This window comes from Eleginops maclovinus, chromosome 9 (genome assembly GCF_036324505.1).
Source record: "Eleginops maclovinus isolate JMC-PN-2008 ecotype Puerto Natales chromosome 9, JC_Emac_rtc_rv5, whole genome shotgun sequence".
In the NCBI taxonomy this organism is placed as follows: domain Eukaryota; kingdom Metazoa; phylum Chordata; class Actinopteri; order Perciformes; family Eleginopidae; genus Eleginops; species Eleginops maclovinus.
This window is the reverse complement of record NC_086357.1, coordinates 4,331,943-4,354,649: the sequence shown is the minus strand read 5'-3', so window position 1 is coordinate 4,354,649 and position 22,707 is coordinate 4,331,943. Positions and strand designations below refer to the sequence as shown.

At 38.3% G+C, this 22,707-nt stretch overlaps 1 protein-coding gene across 1 annotated transcript in view; it reads right to left on the bottom strand.

Moving 5' to 3' along the window:
- Window positions 1-22,707, bottom strand: part of nlgn1 (neuroligin 1) — a 292,257-nt gene that overhangs the window by 193,920 nt on the left and 75,630 nt on the right. Inside the window, exon 2 of the mRNA XM_063890436.1 lies at window positions 5,123-5,182. Coding sequence (XP_063746506.1) covers window positions 5,123-5,182 — 60 coding nt within the window. The remainder of the gene's footprint in view (window positions 1-5,122; window positions 5,183-22,707) is intronic.

The following is a 22,707-nucleotide window of genomic DNA, read 5'->3' as shown; positions in this document are numbered from 1 at the left end:
GGTCTGGTCTAGGTTCAGCAATGTGCCCAAAGAATGAGGTCAGCTGACTACCTGAATATACTGAAGGACCAGGTTATTCCATCAATGGATTTTTCTTCCCTGATGGCCACGGGCATGTTCCAAGATGACAACGCCAGGATCCAGCGCGCTCAGATTTTCACACATGAGACATCATTTTCACACATGGATTGGCCACCACAGAGTCCATACCTGAACCCGATTGAGAATCTTTGGGATGTACTGGAGAAGACTTTGCGCAGTGGTCCGAATCTCCAGTCATCAATACCAGATCTTGGTGAAAATTTAGTGCAGACAGAAATAAATGTTGTGACATTGCAGAAGCTTGTGGAAACGATGCCACAGCGAATGCGTGCTGTAATCAAAGCTAAAGGCGGTCCAACGAATATTAGAGTGTGTGACCTTTTTTTTGGCCAGGCAGTGTATAATACATGTTGTGCTTTATGTTAATTGAGTTCCAATACATATCAATTTAAAAAACTAGAGACCGGCACCAAAAGTGAGTCATATCTCTGGACTCCTATTATAAAACGCCAACATTTTCAGCAGAAGTGAAAGAATGTACAGGCTAGTACAAAAAACGGTTGGTCTCTAAAGCTAATTCCCAATGTTATGGCAACTTTATGGGGCTGAAACTTTCTATAACTCAACCATTTAAATGATATTAAGGCTAAAAGCTATCCATAATTTACAGGATGCTAATCGCTATCTGACAAACCTACATCGAGCTCACAGAATCTCAAAAGAAGCCTATGGGTAACGTCCCCCATAGGATTCTCTATGTCCTTATTTCATACCGTGTATGGGCTTTAGAAATACAGTTATATAACATATGCAAAATGGCTTAGTTAGTAGTTTTTAATGGATGGTTGAGTCTGCAGAGTGTTTGATTTTGACACAGAAGACGGAGACAGCTGTCAAAAATATTATTTCCAAATGCCTAAACATGACCCGGTTAGGGTTAGGGTTATCGTCCTCGATCTGAAAAACCTTATCTGAATCGTTAGAGGTTCTTGTTTATGTTTGTTTTGAGAACGTGTTGGTTTCAACTTCAGATGTCATGAAAAAATCCTTGTTGAATTGCCATGTCTTTAATGAGATGAGCAGTTTTCTTCAGCTGCAGTTTATTTGACCTTACATCTTACTAGGATTGCTCGCCAACATATTTGGCTGCCCGGCGGATCGATTATTGGTTGGTTGGTTTAGCTTTATTTTATAGTCTTAATCCTTCCATGTTGTTTCAAATTTTACTCAAACATAAAATGTGTCCATTTATAAGGGAGGTGGGAAGTAGCTAAGGTAACCTCGGTCCAATAGTCAAGCTTCTTTATCAGCTCCTGATGCTAATATATGGGTCTTTAGTAGTGGTGTAAAGTAACTAAATAACTAACCATTTTGAGATACTTGTACTTAATTGAGTATTTCCATTTTATGCTACTTAGTACTTCTACTCCATTACAATTCAGAGGTAAATGGTGTACTTTTACTCCACTACATGTATTTAATTTCCTTAGTTACTTCACAGATCTGGATTAATGATGGTAAATATAATCAGCCCTTAAATCAGACTTTAGTTCACCTGCAGTAAATCCAGCAGCTACCCTGCAGTATACAAAGCCATTCAAACTAGCTGCACCTTTACCAGCTCTGAGAACACTTTAATGATCAATAATTATAAAACATATCAGAGATATTATTCTGAAATGGACCGATCAAACAACGACTACTTTTACTGTCGCTACTTTAAGTACGTTTTGATGCTAATGCTTCTGTATTTTTAATTGAGGAACATTTTAAATGCAGGACTTTTACTGTGACAGAGTATTCTTACACTCTGGTACTTGTACTCAAGTACAAGCTCTGACTACTGGAATCTTGATTGTTAAATGGTAAATTGTAGTGGTAAAGGAGGTTTCACTTTTACCCCTCTGATATCAAGCAGCCTCAATAGTTGGAGTTGAACTTGAAATATCAGCTGTAGCCTGAGGGCGGGCATGGTGCGAGGTAACACATTCCACAGTTGATCTTTTATCATCCTTTCCTCAGCTCCAGGATTGTCCTTATGCTGTCACAAAATCCATATCCGTGTGCCCTCCACACTCAAAGTAATAAATCCATAGTGTAGGAAGATTAATATCTCACAAGTAATGCCGTATAATATTTTATATAGGGTACCAGGGGCCCTATACAAGCCTTGTGGATTCCACAGTTCACGACATCTCCAATTCTGTACGCCCGCTTTTAACCACTCCAGCAATATTTGCTGTAAAAAATTTTAAAAAAGGAGCTTCTGACAAATCCTCAGCTCTCAGGGACTTTCTTGTTTACATCTCTATTCCCGGCACAAAAGGATTACAAACAGCAGCTTTATTGAGTATAAAGAGATTGTAAAATCCAAGATTTGCTGAGTGTGAAGGGTTGGGAGGTTAGGTTCACTCATTCAGTCATGAGTTTGCATCTACAAGCTGACAAGAGGTCAAAAGTTAAGAATCACTGGACCCTAGCTGAACAGGGTTAGAACAACAGAGTGTGTGACTGTGTGTGTGTATCCTCCAGCATATTTCCATCTGTATTAAACTGGATTAGTTGTCTGCCCTGCATCTTTTTTTTGGAAATAATACTTGAAGCTTGCCGGGATTTCATTCAATAGATCTATGTGATTCTCTCTAATCTTATTGGTGTGTGTGACCGTGTGTATGAGCGCACAGAAAAACAGCGTAATGGCACAGATCAAAGGGATCGGAATCGTTGTGAGCCTTATTTGGATGTAATTGCTGTTTACTTCGTCACATTATACAGTGGAGGTGCCTTATTAAGACTTTCTGCCTGTCATTGAAGATGCACTCGAGCGGCCTTAAGGGGATATGACTCTATCTCAGGGTTTTATCAAGGACATTTTATTCCTAATAGGAATTTTCAAAGACTGCATGTTTATGAAAACTAAGTAAAGGTTGATGTTTTTGTATTATTGAGATGAATGACTCTCCAGAACACTGTTTTGGCTTCAAAATGGCAATTCATTTCAATATTAAGAGGAGTGATTGCAAAATTTCAGCCTTTAATCTCAATTTGGTAAACGTTGGCTCCCTTAAGAACTCCTTTTTACATATCGGTGCTTGATACTCATTTAGGTTTAAATACTTTCAGAGCGACAACAGAAGTGGGGAAAGGTAGTTTGGTTGTTTTTTGACTTTGTGCCCGAATCGTAAGTGGAGAAGATGCTTTTTAGTGCCAATTATTTAATGAAGGCCATGGAAACATGAGGTAACTCCAACATGTCTAAAACAATGTTTGTTCTTATGAAATGTCAACAGGTACAGTGTGGTAAACAAGACTATTGAGGATTACTTTCCTAGTAAGGGATCTATCCAGTCATAATGAAACAAAACTTTTGAGTAATCAACTTAATCCATTCCGACCCTAGATAAGCGGATAAAATTGGATGGATGGCTGAACCTTAATCCCACTATAGAATATTTATTCTATTGGTCCGTGCAGGTGTTAAGATAGATCATTTCAAGTATTTAGCACATATCTGCTTTTTACTTACAATAAAACAGAAATAACTCTCAGAGTTCGGTATAACCTCCATGGGGAGAGGCAAGGAGCTATGGAGCACAGTTTTAGTATGAATAGCTTGGTTTGTATCTTTATGATTGATGAAAGTTAAAGTCAGAAAACGGCATTTAAGTGAAAAAGCACTCTACAGTATATTCTGTCCTTACCTGTGACACCATTTTAATGCATATTGCTGCGTTAGTAATAAAAATACATGATTCAAATTTCACTGCAGGAAAAAAGGAAATCCTAGCACAAGGTTCACTTTTCCAGAGCTTTCAATCTCATCCTGTGGGCTTTAGCTGTTAGGAAGTGAAATTATATCTACCAATTTAGGTACATTTTTCCCCTTATATTTCAATGAGTCATTTTAAATCGTTATTTGGCATGCCGGATTTTAATTTGTGTATTTTACACCTTTGATCTTTACTGGTATTGGAATGGAAGGGGGAAAACAATAAAGCTTTAGGTTATCATCAAATCACCTACTATGCATGTTACTAGGGTTAGGGTTCCTGATCAAACTTAGTAATATAGGTGCTATCCTCAACTTCCTCTTGAGTCCAGTCTATTAATCATAGAAACTCTGGTTCTGTGATTAATAGATATAATATGTCTGCCTCCTGAGCAGCTCAGTTTCTCCATGAAACCTTTAACATTTAATTACAATCTGCTGCATGAGAGGCCCTCAACATAAAAAAAGAAAATTGGATTGACCGAGGCTACATGAGCAGTTTGTCTAAATTACCATCCAATAGAAACTCAGTATTTTTTTTTTGCTTGTGTGTTTCCAAAACGCATTAAAACAGAGAGCCCAGATGACCACTTTAAACCATAATGACAGTAATGTCACTTTCTCTACCCAAATGTTGACCAATTGTATTATCTCTAAGTGTGTGAAGACTGCTAGCCAAACCAGCATTTTATGTTACTACAAAACAAGTCATATGGCTACCTAGAAGGAGTTTGAGTGTGCTTCACATACTGTTCAACTCAAACATTTTTTAGATGTTTCTTTTTTTTTCTTTTATTGTTCTCTGAGTTTATTTTAGACCCATCTTGAATAGATGTGTCAGTTTGACGCCCAAAATATGAACAAGTCTTAAGTGTTAGTATAGTTGCAAGCCAGTTAGCCAGTCTTTTGAACATGACCTTAGTTTATACGACACGGATTAAAAGAAAAGAAAACATGCAAAAATGTGTTAAAACTGGCTGAAGGGTTAATAGTTATCTGATCTGTTGGTGGGATGCAACATAGAAAAGGAAAAGTAAAAGGAAACAGCAAATCCAAGCAGAGAATCTATGTTACGGTATTAATATCAAAGGATGGTGGTAAACATGTAAACTTTAGACATCAAGCTGAAAAGGACAAAACACATCCAGCCCAAAAAGAGTTTACGAGTAAAGAGCAAAAAGAAAATGTCCATCACTTTCAAAAAAGGACAAGAAATGTAAGAAAATCAAAGAAGATAAAAATTGGAGGAGAAAGGGTAAGTTTGGTTTCCCTTGTCATGCAAATCAGTTTGGCATCGGGGGGAAAAAATACCTTCGTCGTCCGTGCGGTCACTATCACCTAAATCATCAGTGTGTTTCTTTGTAAGGGGACCTATAGGACCAAGAAGGAAAGATGGAGGAAAACAGGGTGATCAAGAACACACACAGTCTTCAAAAGATGCTCTCAAAAGATAAGAAAGTATCAACAGTTAGTGTTTCTATAGCCCCTTTTAGGAAAAATCTTGGGTAAACATTACCACAAAGTCCAAACAGTACGAATTCACTGTATATGAATTCATTAAGAAAGTAAAGGAGCAAGAAAAGAGGGACTTTTGAAAAAAAAGAGGCAAAAAATTATAGTTCTCTGTTGAAAATGAAGATTTAACTGAGTGTAAATCTCTTAGGGTCACAAGACATAAACTTCTTTGAAGCAATGCATACAGTAACATTGATTAAACATATCAGAAATATCATAAAACATTTGGAAATGATCACTGTGGCAGAGAAAAGAGCTGTAAACGAAACAGCATTTAAAAAAACCACACTCAACAGAAGCATGTGACAAACTCCCCCTGCTGTATTATCAGAGTGTGTAAAGTGTGTGTGGGGAAACACACATACACAGTGAAACACGCACAGTCAATGTCATGCATAAATTTCACTGCAGGGGTGCTGCTGTGAAGCGTAGCCGACATCAGAACATTTCAATGACGGATCGAGGTAAAGATGAGGACAGCAGATGGAATAGAAATGTTGTAGATTTTTTGTAAACATGTTTGCTCATTTTGCCAATGTAAACTACAGAATCCCACATATTGGGAATTAGCAATTAAAACCTTGTGCACAATTTCAATTTGGGTGATTTTCAAAAGTCTACATCAGATGAAATTAAATATGCTTTAAATATTTTTTGGATAGTTCACATGTTGGGAAATTAGCTTTTTGGCATAGAGTTAAACAAGAAGATTTCTACCACTCCATGTAAGGCTTCAGTTGGTTAGCTTACCAACACAACGACAGTAAACAGAAAGCTAGCTGATGAAAGGACATGATGAAGTTACTGCACCCAAGCTATAACATGCCTTTATAAATTTCATAACACTTGAATGGGACTAAGCTAGATGCTTCGCCCTGTTGCAAACCTTTTTGACAGGGTAAGGCTAGGCTAAACTAAGCGAATGGTTCCTGGATGTAAAAATAAAGTTTACATATTAACATGTGAGTGGCATCGATCTTCTCCTCCAACTCCCCTGCAAAAAAGCAAATAAGACTAATTCCCAGCATGTCGAAAAACGTTCTCATTCACGGTGGTTTTATTGTCACAAGAAAAAACCTTTGATAGTTGGACAGGGGAAGTGGTCAACTGCTTCTTTATTAAAACCAGCATTTGTAATCTTAATGTATCTGTTGTGTACATGCAGAAACATTTACACAAAAATAGCAAAGACATACACGCTCACACACAAATAATACACTAACAGAGAGGTACACAGATACTCAGTGACAGATATGAATACATGCAGTCCGGAAATAAATGCTGCATGACACACAGAAACATAGAACAACATACTGGGAAAGCACACACCCACACACACACACACACACACACACACCCACTCACATAAAGCGAAAGCATACTCAACATGTGACGCCAAGGGGCTGCGAATACCCAATCTACTATTGCAGAATGACCACTTCAATAGTATCTTCATTAGCCACAAAACTAAATACCAAACTATTCTGTGTAAATCTACTTCAATCCATTTAAATCATGAAACACAAAGCAGTCAGTTTCAACAATAAAGGTTAAAAGGCGCATTCTGTAAATTCGGACGTTGTTGAAAAATGGTCTTTGTAAAAGGAAAATAATTCAATAAAGATGTGTTGGTTTGAACCTCTCTTTTCTGCGAATACAGATTGGTAGATGAATCACCGGAAAGGTTCAAGATACTTGGAGTCAGAAGCTCCTATTGATGAGTCATAATTCCTCCATCATTCAACATAGTGGTGGTTTATTTTAAGGGCAACCAATTCTCTCTGGTGACTTTAAAGCAGCCCGGCTCCCTGCATATCATTCTGTCCTAGAGCAGTCTCCCAGCTCTCTTTTGTGAGTCTGACAAGCAATTTGATAAGCGAGAGCTGACTTGTGCTTTCTATGTGCTGAATAAGCACCGAGACACGAGAGTCGCTTTTTTCAAAATGTGAAACGTCTAAGAAACACAATCTGCTGTCTGGGGATGTGTTACCTGTTTAGAAAGCATACTGCTTAGGGAGATAACTGTCAAAGCAACACATGAAGGCTCTGTGCAAACACTTAAACATACAACAAGCATTCCATAAGATGGTCTTATTGCCAATATCCTTTTAATGTCCTTATCCTTTCAAAGCATGCATACATGTTGGGCAAATTGACACATACAGATGACCCTAAATGCAGTTTAGTGTAAATATGTTTAAAATCATGCAGTGTTGCATTAAAGTGGTAATAAACAACTTTATTGCCTTAACATATCATTATGAAGTAAATGCTAATTGAGTGTAATTAACTGTAGATTAATGACACCATTGGGGTTTAGATTGGTTTCCTATAAGCCTCACATTTACTATGCAATTCTATCCGCAACCGGGTCGCAGTGAGAACATTTTCTTGTCCTAAGGTGTCATGGTGGCATTTATATGAGAGATTAACGGAACTATTTGCTCCTGGAACAAATTCTATGCTCCTTGGGATGGAACGTCGCTGGATCTCTGAAACGACAGTAAACTGACAAAGAGAGTTCTTATGGCAACGTCTAAATGCTGGATGACTTCTGTTTTGCTCTTTCACCTTATTGCATGCCTTGTTTCTGAGAATAGCATCTTATTCTACTAACTTTATGAAGACATTTCTAAAGAAACTTCTTAATAGAGTGATAGAATATTGTCTGATTATTCTCAACCATCTTGTTTTGATTTCTACATTGTGATTCTACTTCCAACTTCTGTGAACTATTAACTTTTATCCAAAATTAATTTAACAAAGTGTCTTAATTATCAACCTAAAAAATAAGGAATTTGTGTCAATGGATTTTTTGTGTTTGTTGGTACGTTCTTAGCATACCTCGAGGACCGTTCTATTATTCTTCTTAAAACTTCCCGGGTGTCTTCAGGGCTCTGAAGAATAACTAAAACATGTTGTCGCTGCAATTCCCTTTTGCTGCTGGAACATTACGGAATTTCCCTAACTGCTACCACGAGCAGATAGCCTACTGAATGCAGACTCAAATCAAGTACATGTCACTAGTTTGTGACGTATGACAAAAAATACAAAAAAACAATTGATCTTAATGCTTATGTGTATTTCACCTTTGTTTCTGACCATGGGTTACTGCAACTTGGCTGTGTTTTTCAAGAGTCGATGTATTGATCGGGGGACCCAGTCAATACTTGTTGCTGTACTTTTCAACCTTCCTACCCTTAACCCTTACCCTAACCAACACACAACATGGTATTTGGCTGACACTTTTATCCAAAGCAACTTACGCCCACTTAAATACCGGACACACACCTATGGGGGCAATTTGAGGTTGAGTATCCTCCCAAAAGACACTTTGACTTGTTCAGCATTAAGCCAGCTCTGAGCAGACACCGGACTAGTTGAAAACAATTTGTAAACCAGTGCCTTAGTGAAACAGGACAGAAAAAAAGAGGAATGAGTTAAGGGCAACTGGAAACTGAAAAGAATCAAAGAAAATGTCTTTGATTGATGTGTCTGCTTTCCAGGCTTTCCATTACAGTGGCATGTTGTTTGACTGAGGGTTAGTGGGGATCAGAGCAGACACGACAGTTGCATGACAGCTCCTATCTCTCACAAACACCCACACCTACACACAGACAGACAGACAGATAGTCGCCCACTCATGAATGCACTCACAGAGAGAGACATCACACGGCAATCAGGTGTCAATTCAAAACTGCCCAGTGACAAGGAGGCACCGACACTGACCTGCACTCCCTTACCTGTCAATGTGAGCATATGCTTGTACGTGTGTGTGTTCCGTGTGAGTGAAACTGGCGAGGTCTCAGCTGGCAGCAGCTCTGTTCACTGATTAGGAACTTGAAACTTTTCTGCGCTCTCCATCTGACTTTGTCTCTCTTACTACTCTCTATATTTATTTTTATATTCTCTGCATTACACTCTAAAATATTATGTTCTTTCCCACAGTTATGTACATGTTATGTCCCTCTATTTCTCTTATTTATATTTCTAGTGGCAACACCTTGATCAACTTCTCTATCATTGTTGGAGAACTGTTTTTGCATGATACAAATGGAATCTTGAAGCAATGACAGGTGGTAATCCCTCTCTCGGTCTTCAGATGGTACCAAGGATCAGACATGAACGTCTTTATTCTCTGGCCTTCCAATGACTCATGTTTGACCCTAACCCTAACATACATTTACATAACGAGGGACTGACATGTTCAAATCAACAAATCAGGAAACGCTATAATTGCCAGATTTAAAATTTGTAAAAAGACTCCATAAAATTCCATCCTTTCCAATAGTGTTCAAGTGTTTCTGAGTGTCCCTCCCTAAGCACTGCCAGAATGCCTACCCTTACAAATCTGGCTTTGTTTTTATGGTTACATTGACAACAAACGGGTGTGCAACAGAATTACAATGTCTGAAAAGGGCCAAAATGTATGGTGACCCCCCCTTATTCGAGTGGAAAAGCTGGATTTGTAATCTGGCACTTCCGGCTTTCCCACCCCTTTTAACTGTTAAAACCTTGAGTCATCCCGATACACAATGTCTTAGATATGAATTAAGGTGAGTCAAGAAAAGACTGATAGTCAGAATGTGGTAAGAATATATTTCCTAGCTCATCTCTCAAGGACTAGGAAAAGTAACATTTAAAAAACAAACAAATAAAGACAATGAAATACTGGCCTCTATTACTTTGTACATTGTAAGTGACATGAGATTTAAGGCAACATTTGCTTAATTTCTTTATGGCATGGGTTTTGGTTAGCAGGTGAGATCTGTTCTTATTTACACTGAAAAAGCAAAAACATGTAGCGAAGCCTGAGAGCTAGTTTAGGCAGTCAACTCAAGCTACAATGACACGTATACACGTTACATGAATTACTCCCTCGTACCAAAACCCTAACTGATTATCCTAAATATTGCGCTCTATTTAAGCTGTAACAACTCTCCTCACTTTTCCTAGACAATCCACCTGTAAGCTGGTTAGTTATTTAATCACTACTCCACAATAATCTATGTAAAACATATGTAAATATATGCAGGGAGTGATGAGGTTGTAGTCTATAGATGTCAAACTAAACTATATCCTGCCGTTAATAAACATTTAAAGCACAAGTTGTCCGACCAAACTGAAGTCTCTGTCATTGGAGGAGTGATTGAGGAAATGATGGAAATTATGTATGTACCCAAATCTGTGAATAACTTCAATGTCAAACTTGTAGCCAAAATCTAACCAACTTTGTAAGTAAAACTGAAAATAATGATTGAAATGTCAGTTAGAAATCTATCACTGACCAAGAAAATTGATCATCGATGTAAGTGGATAAGGTTCAATGGTAAACCAGGTCAGCGTGTAAACTCATGTGAACAGATTGGGTAATGGTTTGACCATTGGCCTCTGCGTTCAAATGCTCAAATGTATCCGCTGTTCGGATCCACGTTCTCTGCTATTATCACAGTGAATATTATGTCTGCAGTGAATGCTACGCAGCAGAGATAGAATCAGAAACAGCACATGTAAAGACTTTCTGTATTCCTATCCAGTGTTTGCCACATTCCATTATTCAATTGAGAAGATATAACACAGTTGCTGAGTCTATAATCTATACTCCTGTCTTTTTCTGTCTTTCACAGCTTGTTTTCTCTCTGTCCATCTCCCTCTTCTCCTCTCATAGATTCCTCTTTCCACCATCCGCATTGATCGGAGACTGATGAAGAGGAGTTTCACGCTCTCTGACACACTGCAACAATCCATGTCTCAAAAAGCTGGTCGGGAAGCAAGGATAACTCTCACACACACACACACACACACACACACACACACACACACACACACACACACACACACACACACACACACACACACACACACACACACACACACACACACACACACACACACACACACACACACACACACACACACACACACACACACACACACACACACACACACACACACACACACACACACACTCTCAACCCTCAGGCATCCCCCTCTCCTGGATGAGGTAATTATTGCGAGCCTAGTCTACGCATCGATCGCACATTCAGCACAAGAGCTAACCATACATACATATTGCTCTCAGAATGCATCAGTCAAGGTCCACATCAGCATAGAAACACCGAGGCTTAATCAATCACCAATGCACATTAGAAAAGGGGATCTTGCAGAGCGCACGGCTCAATGAGCCAAATAGGTAATCTACTACTGACCTTGGATAAAATCCCTACAGGCTGTAAACTATAAATACCGAATATATTCCCCAAGGTAAAGAGGGAGTCTAATGCACTTCAGCAGACCATCTGATGAGGGGAATTAACAGAGACTGTGAGCAGTTAGTAACCACCAGGACTGAGCTTAATGGAAGTGTGATGCTGGGGATCATGTCTTAAAACACAGTATAAGGGACAAATATGATTCTCACTACCATAAAAGAAATTACTTTGTAAATGCATTATGTTGCCTGTGGAGCAATACTGGTTTCACAGTTTCCTGTCTTTCTCTCTCTCTGGCTCTCCTATATATACAGTATATATATACTGTATATATCCATATGTGGTACAGGAGAAGATGTGGTTCAATTCCCGGTCCGGGGGTGGTGAGCACCCTTAGGCAAGACCATTAATGCGATCTTCCTACCTCAAGCATAAGTGAAACCGCAACACGAAAGTCAAACCAACCGTCATTTCGGGTCAACAATGTCCGCTTCAGGTGTTAAGGGAACCAGAGCAACATGATGAGAAATGGGCTACTGAAACAAATCATGGCTGGACCAGGACAGATAACATGGAACTTCTGAAATGAAGAGGATGTAGGACCAATGAATTCCAATTATTATTCAACAAACTCCGGGAAAAAAAACACTATAATCCTATATACAGCCACGGAAACAATTAAGAGACCACTTCAGCATTATCATTTGCTCTTGTTTGTTTTTTATAGATATATCTTTGAGAGGTGTTTTATTGTATTCTATAAACTACTGATATTTTCCCCCTGTGTTGGAATTCAACAGACACTGGAATGGCTGCCATACATGTAAATAAAGATTTAGGAAAGATTTGGAGTGGTCTCTTAATTTTTTCCTGAAATCTCTATATTATATATTGTCCTTTAGCCCAATTTGTATTTCGTTTCCACTTAAAATTTCAAAGAAGCATGCCCATTCCTGAAAAGGCTTTGTGCGACAGTGTTGAATTACAGCAGTGTTTCATTCATATAACATAAAGAAGACTTTGTCTTGGTTTTATTCCAATCTCTAGCAGTTTTTGTGCTTGACTTATCTCTTAGTAGCAAAGGAAGAAGTATTGTGACGGAGACAAACAAATGTGTTCATCGGAGGAAATGCCTGCCTATGTGTCTCTTTCATGGAACTCATAGATTTACACGTATGCATTCACATGGAAAAAGGCAGTGTGTGAAGAATGATCAAAAAGCAAGATGACATACAAAACTTGCCTACTTTCTCACCACCTTGCCAATAACTGCCTTAAGCGATTGCTGGATTGTCTGCTTGAAAAGTTAAAATTCCGACATCAGGAAACCCCTTACGGAGGAGGAGTGGGTGGATGGTTGGGCATACAAAGTGTGTGACTTTCATATAAGAGACTGCTATTTGCATCTTTACCATCTCTTACCAACTCTCAACGATGCTTTCGTTTAACCAAGTCTTTCCCTAACCTTGACCAAGTGCTCTCAGGCTAACACAATTAAAGTAGCTCTTGAACCATTTTAATTATCCCCTAAACACACTGTGTTGCTGTTTGAAATTGGATAAAGTGCAAAGTGGATTCCAGCTTCAAGTTTAGATCTTTGTGACAATTTGTAAATCTTTTTAAATGCATACTTTGCATATAAGTGCAATAAGAGAGGCTTCTGCAAAACCATCTAAACAGTTGTGCATGAGAGAGCTGAATAATGCTGCCATTTATTCAGATTGTGGAACAAAGTGTGTATGAGGTGTCTGGGAAATGACTAAAAATATGTCATGTAAATGGAAAAAACTGTGTCCTAGCATAGATCATAAGATTATGCAATCCCAAAGGGGAGTCGGTGGGGAGAAAAATGATGCATTAATATCCCAGATCATCATCAGGCTCTTTGCCTGTAGCAGGATAAGTAAGATTAGGCAGAAGAGACACAGATAGGATAGAAAATGATTTGGTTCACCCCTATGAGCGGAACGGTACTAAATGTGGAAAAAAAGGTGTTTTATAAATGAGAGCATGAGCATCTTATGTTATGTCCATAAAAGATTACGGAAGGGAAAAAGGTGAAGAACCCCGGGGAGAATGCTAGACTAAACAAATGTTGCTCTCTCTGTGTGTTGTTGTGTGGGCGAGACCTGCAGTAAGACCTCTTCTACAACAAGATAAGGACAAATAATGAAAACAGACGTATGTATAAACACAATTCCATTCCCTCAAGATCTCGGTAGGTCACATAATCATTTATCATAGAATACTGCTCTTGAAAATTGCTCGGTTCAATGTATTTCCATTCAATTATTTGATTTTCATTAATATTGAACAAACCCTGACAACCCTGATTAACTAATACTGTCCTAAAGCATAACTTTTTTGGTTTTTTAAAGGAATATCTTAAATGAAACAAGCCATGTACATACTGTAACCCAACATCGATGTGAATAATTTAAACTCTATAGTAAGGGTGGTCACATTTGAACAACATACAGTTATCAGGACCAACTATAACTTAAAGAGGACATATTTTGCTCATTTCCAGGTTCATATTAGTATTTGGTGTCTCTACTTGGACATGTCTCCATGCTTTAATGTTCAAAAAGCTCTTTATTTTTCTCATACTGCCTGTGCTGCAGCATCTCTTTTCACCCTCCGTCTGAAACCAGAGTCAAGTCTGCTCTGATTGGTTAGCTGGCCGGCTCTGTTGTGATTGGTCAACAACTTAGAGATGTGTCTGAAATCAATGTCCCGGCCCTTAGCCTATCGAGTACAATATATTGGAGCGCTTTGGGAAACTCCTTTTCGAGGGAACTTAGAGATTTTAACCGTTACATACCATTTACATGCACACATGTAACCTATATAACACACTACATGAAAGGGAAAAAACCCCAAAAAGCACAAAAGTCAGCCCCTGTCATTTTAGCAGAATCTACACACACACACGTTTCTCTGACTTAAGCTTTGTCGAGCATAGCTTCTTAGCGTTCTATAGCCCTCATGAGAGTCCTGCACTCATGATGATGCTGCAGCATTTCATTCCCTCAAATAAATCCGGGCTGTAATTACATTTCAGTGAGAAACTAGCAAAGGCACAGCAAATTGGTAGTGGGCCTATATGCAGGTAAGTTCTGGGGAACAGGTTATTTTTCTTGGACCAATATTGAGACTTAATTTAACCAATGTATAATACTGGTGGTAAACACAGAAAGAAACTCATTAGCCTAACTAGGTTAAGCTACAAACCAAAGAGATAATCTCCTGCTGGGAATACACAAATGCCATTTTCTAAAGAAACTGTTAACTCACACAATGTCTTAAGCATCCTAGAATATCCTCAAGTGAACATATGCAGTGACAGGCCAGTAAAACAGCTGAGACATGATGCATTTGACACATCAAGGCGCCTACGCCCACTCTGATGTCCCTCTCACCTTGTCTTACACCACTGCGACATTTCTTGTTCCTTTTGTTGCTTCCAGCTGCCACCCATTTAACCTCCTTGCAATATATATTTGCCTCCTCCTACTTTCTTGGACGAGTAATTTGATTGTTACATCCGTGTACTATTCTCTCTCCTTCTAATATTGCTGCCGAAACGAAACACCCACATTGTCAATGTCAGTGAGTCATTTGAAAGCAGCGAAAAGCCTGGGAGGGGAGGAAACGAGCAAAGACGTGTGACTAGTGTGCAAATATACAATAAAGGAGACATTGAAATAATAAATAGATACAAAATAAATGTCATTAGTCCTTTGATTTCTTTTTCTGAGCCCATTCAGGAAGTATATAAGACCAGACTTGCCCTTAAATTAAGTTTGTGTCTGAGACTAGCAGTGGAAATTTTGGCCAAGGTCTTTAATAGAAGGTTATTAGTCAAGTGTCCTTCACAGTAAGATGTGAGTGTGTGCATTAGGCCTGGTATGTGCTTTAGTCAAACATCAAAGCAGCAGATCAAACAGAGAGCACATCATGTTCTTTAATGACTTTACTAGCTTTCAAGGGCATTTCCATATCCACTTGATTTAAACAGTTGTTCCCTGTCCTCTCTCAATTTGCCTCTTTAATGAAGACTCAGTTGGTGGAGACAGAGCTAGGTGAGGTGGATACAGTTGAAAATGAACCATGAAGACATTGGTTTGCAGTGTTCAGAAACCTGTTATGTCTCTCAACACACTGCAGAGGTTTTTAGGTTTAAGCTAATATTTTGGTATTTCTCAACCTGGCTCTTATTCCTATGCTTCAAAGGAAGCGCCTTTGAATAAACAGCATTTCAATTCCTCCCTCCACACCCTTCCGTGTCTCAAATGAGATCATGCCTTTTTTTCCATTAATCAAGCCAACTCCATGCAGCGATTAGCCAGATGTGTAAAATTGCTTAAGCCGACACATCAATGCATCTGTAGATTTAAGATCAAAAGAAGTAATTCAATGGTGATCGAGCCTTTGGTATAACAATTAAGGCATTTGCATATGGAATATTACTGGATCTCTTTTGCCAGTATTTCTGGGAAATTCATAAACATAATTTATCCCAATTATCTAGAAATGATTACTGAATGCCATAGGTCCCACCAAACAGAATGGAACAGCGATCTAGGCTTTAGGGACAGTAATGAGAACCTGAGGGGGAAACAAACTAGTCCCAAAGAACACAGTAAATTAAGTTATGAGAGTGGATTTTCTATTTATCGCCAACATTATTTTTCTGAAAACCTTCGAGATAAAGTAAAAAGATAATGCAGTAACAGAAAATGCGTTTAGGTTATATTTTATACTCTATTGTCAGGATATAGACAACTTTTTATAAAATGTACCAAATGTATCAGAGTTTCAGCCATCACGGGTTGTGCAATAGGTTGCCATTGTCACTTGGTGTGTCAATTCCATACTGTAAGTCACTTGTTAACATTTTTACATTTTACATTATTTTGTATATCTTATTCTATTTACACGTTTAGAGATTGCTGCATTTCCTTGGTCACTTACAACATTCTCTGCATTATTTAGTTTATTGTATTTATTTATTTTCTGACATGTATAACGTTTACTTCATCTGCACATTGGTCCTGCAACATAATCTGCACAATTTTATTTTATTTTTTTTTAAATTAGTTGTTTTATGTCCTATATATCATGTTGCATTGCTGGAGGAGCCTGGGACTTAATTTTGTTATTGCCATTTCAACACTGTAGCTAGTGTGCATTAGACATTAAAGCCTTTGAACATATTTTTATAATGATTTCTAACAAATTCAAGTACATAGTAAATGATTAACAATCACACCATTGGCCATGCCTTTGGGAGCAATCAACATGTTAACTGCAGGGTCTGGGAATCAAACTACCAACCTTCCATTTGGTAGACCAACAGTATACCTTATGAGCCACAGATATGCAATATTATATTTATACGGTCGATGAGTTGGAGTCTGTTAAAATGATTCAAAGGTAAAAAGTGAAAAAATGATATAACCAATAAATAGTTGAGGTTTATAATAACCACAGTGCTGGCACCATCCATTATGTTGCTGATAATGTCAAGCCTCGACTTGGCTTACCAGCAGACATGGTTGGGGATTGGACCCCGGCCAAGGCGGTTCACTGACCAGTCTCTCCGAATATATCTCGAGTGTGTCAGGACTACATTTCTCACATCTAAAGAGACAAGTAGGGTATTTTTTTTTTCCTTCTTGTTAACTGACTCATTTTGACCGACACTGTTAGCTAATAGGCCAGTGGCCAGTCCATTTATCAGGGAGTCAAGCTGTTTTTGAACTGAGCCTGCTCTCCTCATGCAGTGAGACTTGTCAGCCCAGCTCTGTGTTCACCCACTGCTCTGTGAAAATATGGCATGACAGCAACTGCAGAGGTTTTAAACCCGTGTTTGTGACCCTACTTACACAAGAAAGGAATATGGATTCTGACTTGAGGCAAGACTCAGCAGAAACATGTTGGTGTTATGTCACATAAGGAACAGCTCTATGCGATTTAAAGCTCCAGCAACATTTATATTGCAGATTATCTTGTATTTTCAGTGATGCATATGGACACTCTTGAATATATCTTCAGATAGTAATGTTTTATGAGCCACCGTGTGCTTTGCACCACAAAGGAATGTCCATATCTGAGTTTAAAATTTCACTGTACGCATGAGGCTGATATTTTAGTGCTTTAATTGGAATCTCAAGGCGCTGAAGGGAAAATCTCAAAGATTATCACTCTATCAAAGCAAATCAAAATGCCCTGTAATCCTGACTCAGTGATAACAGGACAGCATGGTGCAAAGCACTCTTTCCCCTTTAGCTGCTGAACTCTTGACATCTCTCCCGTCAGCCGAGGCCATGGCGATGGTCAGCCGCAGAATTTCACAAGTTCACGATTTCTCTATTTTTCGCACGGCAGGTAATAGTTACAGTTAGTAAGTGTTTAATATCCTGAAATAATAGAAAGGGATGTAGATTCTTATTATGATATAGGATACTAAAAAAACCTCATTTTGTTCACAAATTCTATTTTTTAAACAGTATTAGTTGCGTTGCTTTTTTAATTTGAGGTTTAATAAAAGGACAATTCAACCCAGCATATGTTTTTTTATTGTTGCCAAATGCATCTTCTCTTTACATTTGAAAATAATTTTATTCTGTCAGAATTTCATTTCATGTTTCTAAATGTTCCCTTTATTCTGAGTTGTTTGAACTCATATCTAAACAAATTGTGTATTTTTTTGGCTAAATTAATGTTACGTATAGTTTCTAGTGCACTACTGCAAAAATCAGTTAAAATGTTATCAGTTGTTCCCAATACAACCAAATACAATTTAATCATAATATTGTTACATGCTTACACAAGAAAATATGATTTTTCCCATGGAGCCCTGCTGAGAAAACCCTATTTACAATCCACTGTTGACATAATGTTGTCTATTGTGCACTCTAAAATCCCTATTTTATTTTTTCCCACTATTATTTTGAAGTTGTCGTTCTCTGAATAGACTTTCTGAAGCAACAATGGCCAAATGGGATGAGATTTAGTACACACAAACCATTGCATGTGCTTTGGCCTGCTGAGCTAACACGACAGCCTGAAGCAACATTTAGTGAAACTCAGAATCCTCCAAACTGCTTTTCCACCCCGCTGTGTGTACATGACGTAAAAGGACATCTTAAAAAATGAAACCTTGAGCGTCATGGTGACAAAACCAATTAGCGTAAAGAAGCCACGTACATGCAACTGCAGGGAGATGATTCGCAACTCATGCTGTTGTAACGTTCCTTTCACGCCTGTCTCTACAGTATATCATTTCAGAAATAAAAGTAAAACTTTAGAAGAGGGCTTTCATTTAAGAAATATTATGTTTTTAGAAAGGGAATAAAACCCAGATCAAGAAGTCATACAAAATAATAAATAAAATAACTTTTATTTTAAATAGTGATTTTTTTTTAAAACACAGTCATTTAGTGGCTTCAACCATTACATTTGATTATTTGGACGTCATAACCACAAAGGACTCTCTTATATCTTATAGAAAGGTGAATAAGAGGGAAAACTCTAACAAATCTAATATTTTTTTGTTATTAAATCAAACAAATTATTAACCTTAATTTAAACCTACAACTTGTATAACATTGGCTAAGACACATTTAAATATATCAATAAGTACTCTTTTCCATTGAGGCAGCATTACATTACCTCAACCATTTTATTTGATACAGCAAATAGTAGTATCTTTTTGCAGCATAAATGATTGACTTGTGATGTTGAGTTGTACATTTTTGCTACACACATGCACTGATGCATACCATAGTATTTGGTGTGGAGCAGAAGCACCCATATGTTTCACACTCTGATAACACCGTGTGGTAAATTCCATTCAGCGGAACTGTCACAAATAGAAGCAGCAACACTGCCGCATTCATGAATATTAAATGTCACTAAATGTCACAAACATGGTTGACTTTCAAACATCTTATGGTATGAGTGTGTTCAAGTGTGTTTGTGATTGTGTGTGTGTGGTAGTGTGTGTGTGTGTGTGTGTGTGTGTGTGTGTGTGTGTGTGTGTGTGTGTGTGTGTGTGTGTGTGTGTGTGTGTGTGTGTGTGTGTGTGTGTGTGTGTGTGTGTGTGTGTGTGTGTGTGTGTTTGATTGGATATGCTCTGTAGGGATCATATCTGATATGGACCTGAGGAAGTGAACGCGTCAATGAGGACTGCGAGGGGCTCATTAGCCACACGAAAGCTCTAAAGTATGGTGGAGAAGGACGTGCTATTGAATTATTTACACACCCACACCATACAGTATACTGACCCCAACCAAAAAGAACATCAATAGATTGAAGGGATATAAAAATAAATAAGGCGAAGTCTACTCACACACAGGGAGTTATTCAAACGTATATTTTCTTGTTAGTTCCAAACACTATTCTCAGTCAGGCCCAAAATGCAAAAACACAATAACAGGGCTTTCCAGGCCAATTAGGCCAAAAAAGGATGTAGCAGTTTCCTCAGTTGTGCATTATGACGCCTCTGTTCGTATATTTTTGTGTAATCATGTTTAATAAGAGTATATAACTATGTCTGCCCATGATGAATGTATTTCCGCAATGTTGCAATAGATTTCACAAAGAAATCCAATAAATTTGAAGGGCGTGGCATGGCTTGGGAACCGAAAAGGTCACCGGTTCAAGTTTCGGAACCAACAACTACATAATAACTGCCCACTACTCCTAGGATGGGTGAATTGCAGAATCCTCAGATCATTTCCAAATGTGGGATGAATAATGTATCTTTGTATAAATTGCCAGCTCACAAAGGAGATAACAACACAAATTCTGATGATCAAGGTCAAAAAGGTTTCTGAAAATCTGTTGAAAAACGATGTATTGATTAGTGAGGATAAAGAGACAGCAAAACCATCCATGTAAAGTTGGGTCAATCACCCCATATTAAACAGTAAGAAGCTTATTATACCATACTAAAAATATAATTTACCAAAAATGATCAACAAATAAAATAAATTATTTGCCTGACTTTGGCTAAAATGTCCAATAAGATACGGTTATTCTGCCAGTAGCTTTAGAGTCTCTCTTTCAAAGCTAGAAATACCACTGCTTCAGAAAGAATTGATTGAATTGAGAGCTGCTTCATGGTAAGCGACTTGGAAAAGACGGTGAAGGTGACTGGCAGTGGAGCCAGAGGCTGGTTTCAGTACAGTAGACCTAACTGACATCCACAAACAAACTCACAGGAAAAGTTTTTCTCAATAAAATCCGCTTGTATCTAAAGGACATAAAGGTACACGAATAAACAACTGTCCCATGCGTGTTTGTCCTGGGCTCCGTGATGTGAAAACACTTGCGACCCCCCTGAACTTATTGTCCTCATCCTCAAGTGATGTCCCATCGCTAAAATTAGCCTCATGTAGAAAAGGTCAAGTGTGTCTAATTAGCTCTGTGAGCTTGATGTTACTCAGCAACGTGACTCCATGGCGTTAATTGCCACCGGCAAATAAATAGATGCCATATTGACAAGCGGAGGGTTGAGGAGACCGTCTCTCCGCTGGGCTCTCTTACCTATTCAAATTATTGACTAAGAATATTCTTTATCCTCCTGCTTATACATCATTACCAGCAGGGATCAATCACTGATTATTAAATGAAATGCCCATTAAGGCTTGAGGGGTATTTCCATACCGGGCGGAGGGCCAGAAAGTGATGCCGGGGACTGAAGCGAGGCTAAGTCAGGCCACGCCGCTGTTTCATATGCAGCCACTGACTGTGAAGTTGGAGCTCTTTTTCTTATTTTTCTGAAAAACAGGAAACGCTTGAAGTTTCCTTGACTTGACAGGCACCAGAGTGTGTGCTAGGAGAACACAAGAACGCAGACTACCACGCAACATCTGCCCCCCTACACAGATATGCTCACATATTCATGCGACTGTCAGATTTTCTTCCCTCTTACTCTCTCTGTCACTTAATGTGACTCGCTCGATTCTTCAACTAATCCAATCTATCCAAATATCTCTGTCACTCAAGTCTCATTCACACATTCTGTCCACTAATCCAATCTTCCCATGAGAAATTTAACAGAATACATATTTTCCCTTGTTTGGCAGGATTGGTGTCAAAACGGTGAATTTATTTATATGGTGTGAAGCAGGGCCTGGAATAAATTGCTAGGATTTTCCTTTGCCTCTTCATCATTCACTATTCCACTTTCAAGGACTGAAAAGCTTTTACCAACAGAATCCATTTTTCTGTGTTCTGATGCATTGCCCCTTTCAGCAGGACATTGAATCAAAAACCAATGACCAGTATAAAGAGTATTCTGATCTGTCACAGCTACGGTTGATTTTGTGGTACATTTACACAACTAAGGCCAGCTCGGGAACCTTGTGGCTTTTTGTTGTGTTGACATTTATAACACTAAGCCTGCAATTAAACTGCAACCGTTATCAGGATAAAAAATGTTTTCCTGCCAAAATGTAATTGAGGTTATAGTTAGTGAAGGATGCAACTGGAACTGGATATAAATAGTGACAAAGCTTAAAAAAAGACAGGAAAAAGGCATTTTGGACAGTAATATTATGGGAATAGTAACTGCCTGATTCTGTTTCAGACACTTTTTATGTAGGAAATTTTGTAGGAGAGTTCATGAAAAAGTTGTGTTTCAGTCTGGTGGTTGGTTCTGTACGAGATTTCAAATGACAATATTTATATAAGATTAAATAGTTCAAGCAAATTGCCAAGGGGTTTACTTGACGGGCAATTGGTTAGTTAGGGTAAACTGCAGTCTTGTTTAAAGGGCTCTAGGTGGTGCAGCACAGGCAATAGCAAGACATAAGGACCATTTTGAACATTAAAGCATGTCACAGTAGAGGCACAAAATACAAAATGAACCTGAGATGGAGCATGATATGTCCTCTTTAAAATAAATGTGACTAATGGTTTGATAGTTGCATAACCAGAGCACTTTGACGTATTTGAATGGGACCTTTTTTCAGATTTAAAATGTATTTTCGTCATTGCTTGGTGTCAAAGGGTCTGTTTTACCCAGTGGTGGGCCGTCAGGGCCAGCAAGGCCTTCTCTGCTGGCCTAAACATCATCAGAATATAAATTATATTTTGATATATTTTTTCCACAAATACGTATTAAATTATTCCCCATAGTCTATTCTCTTCATT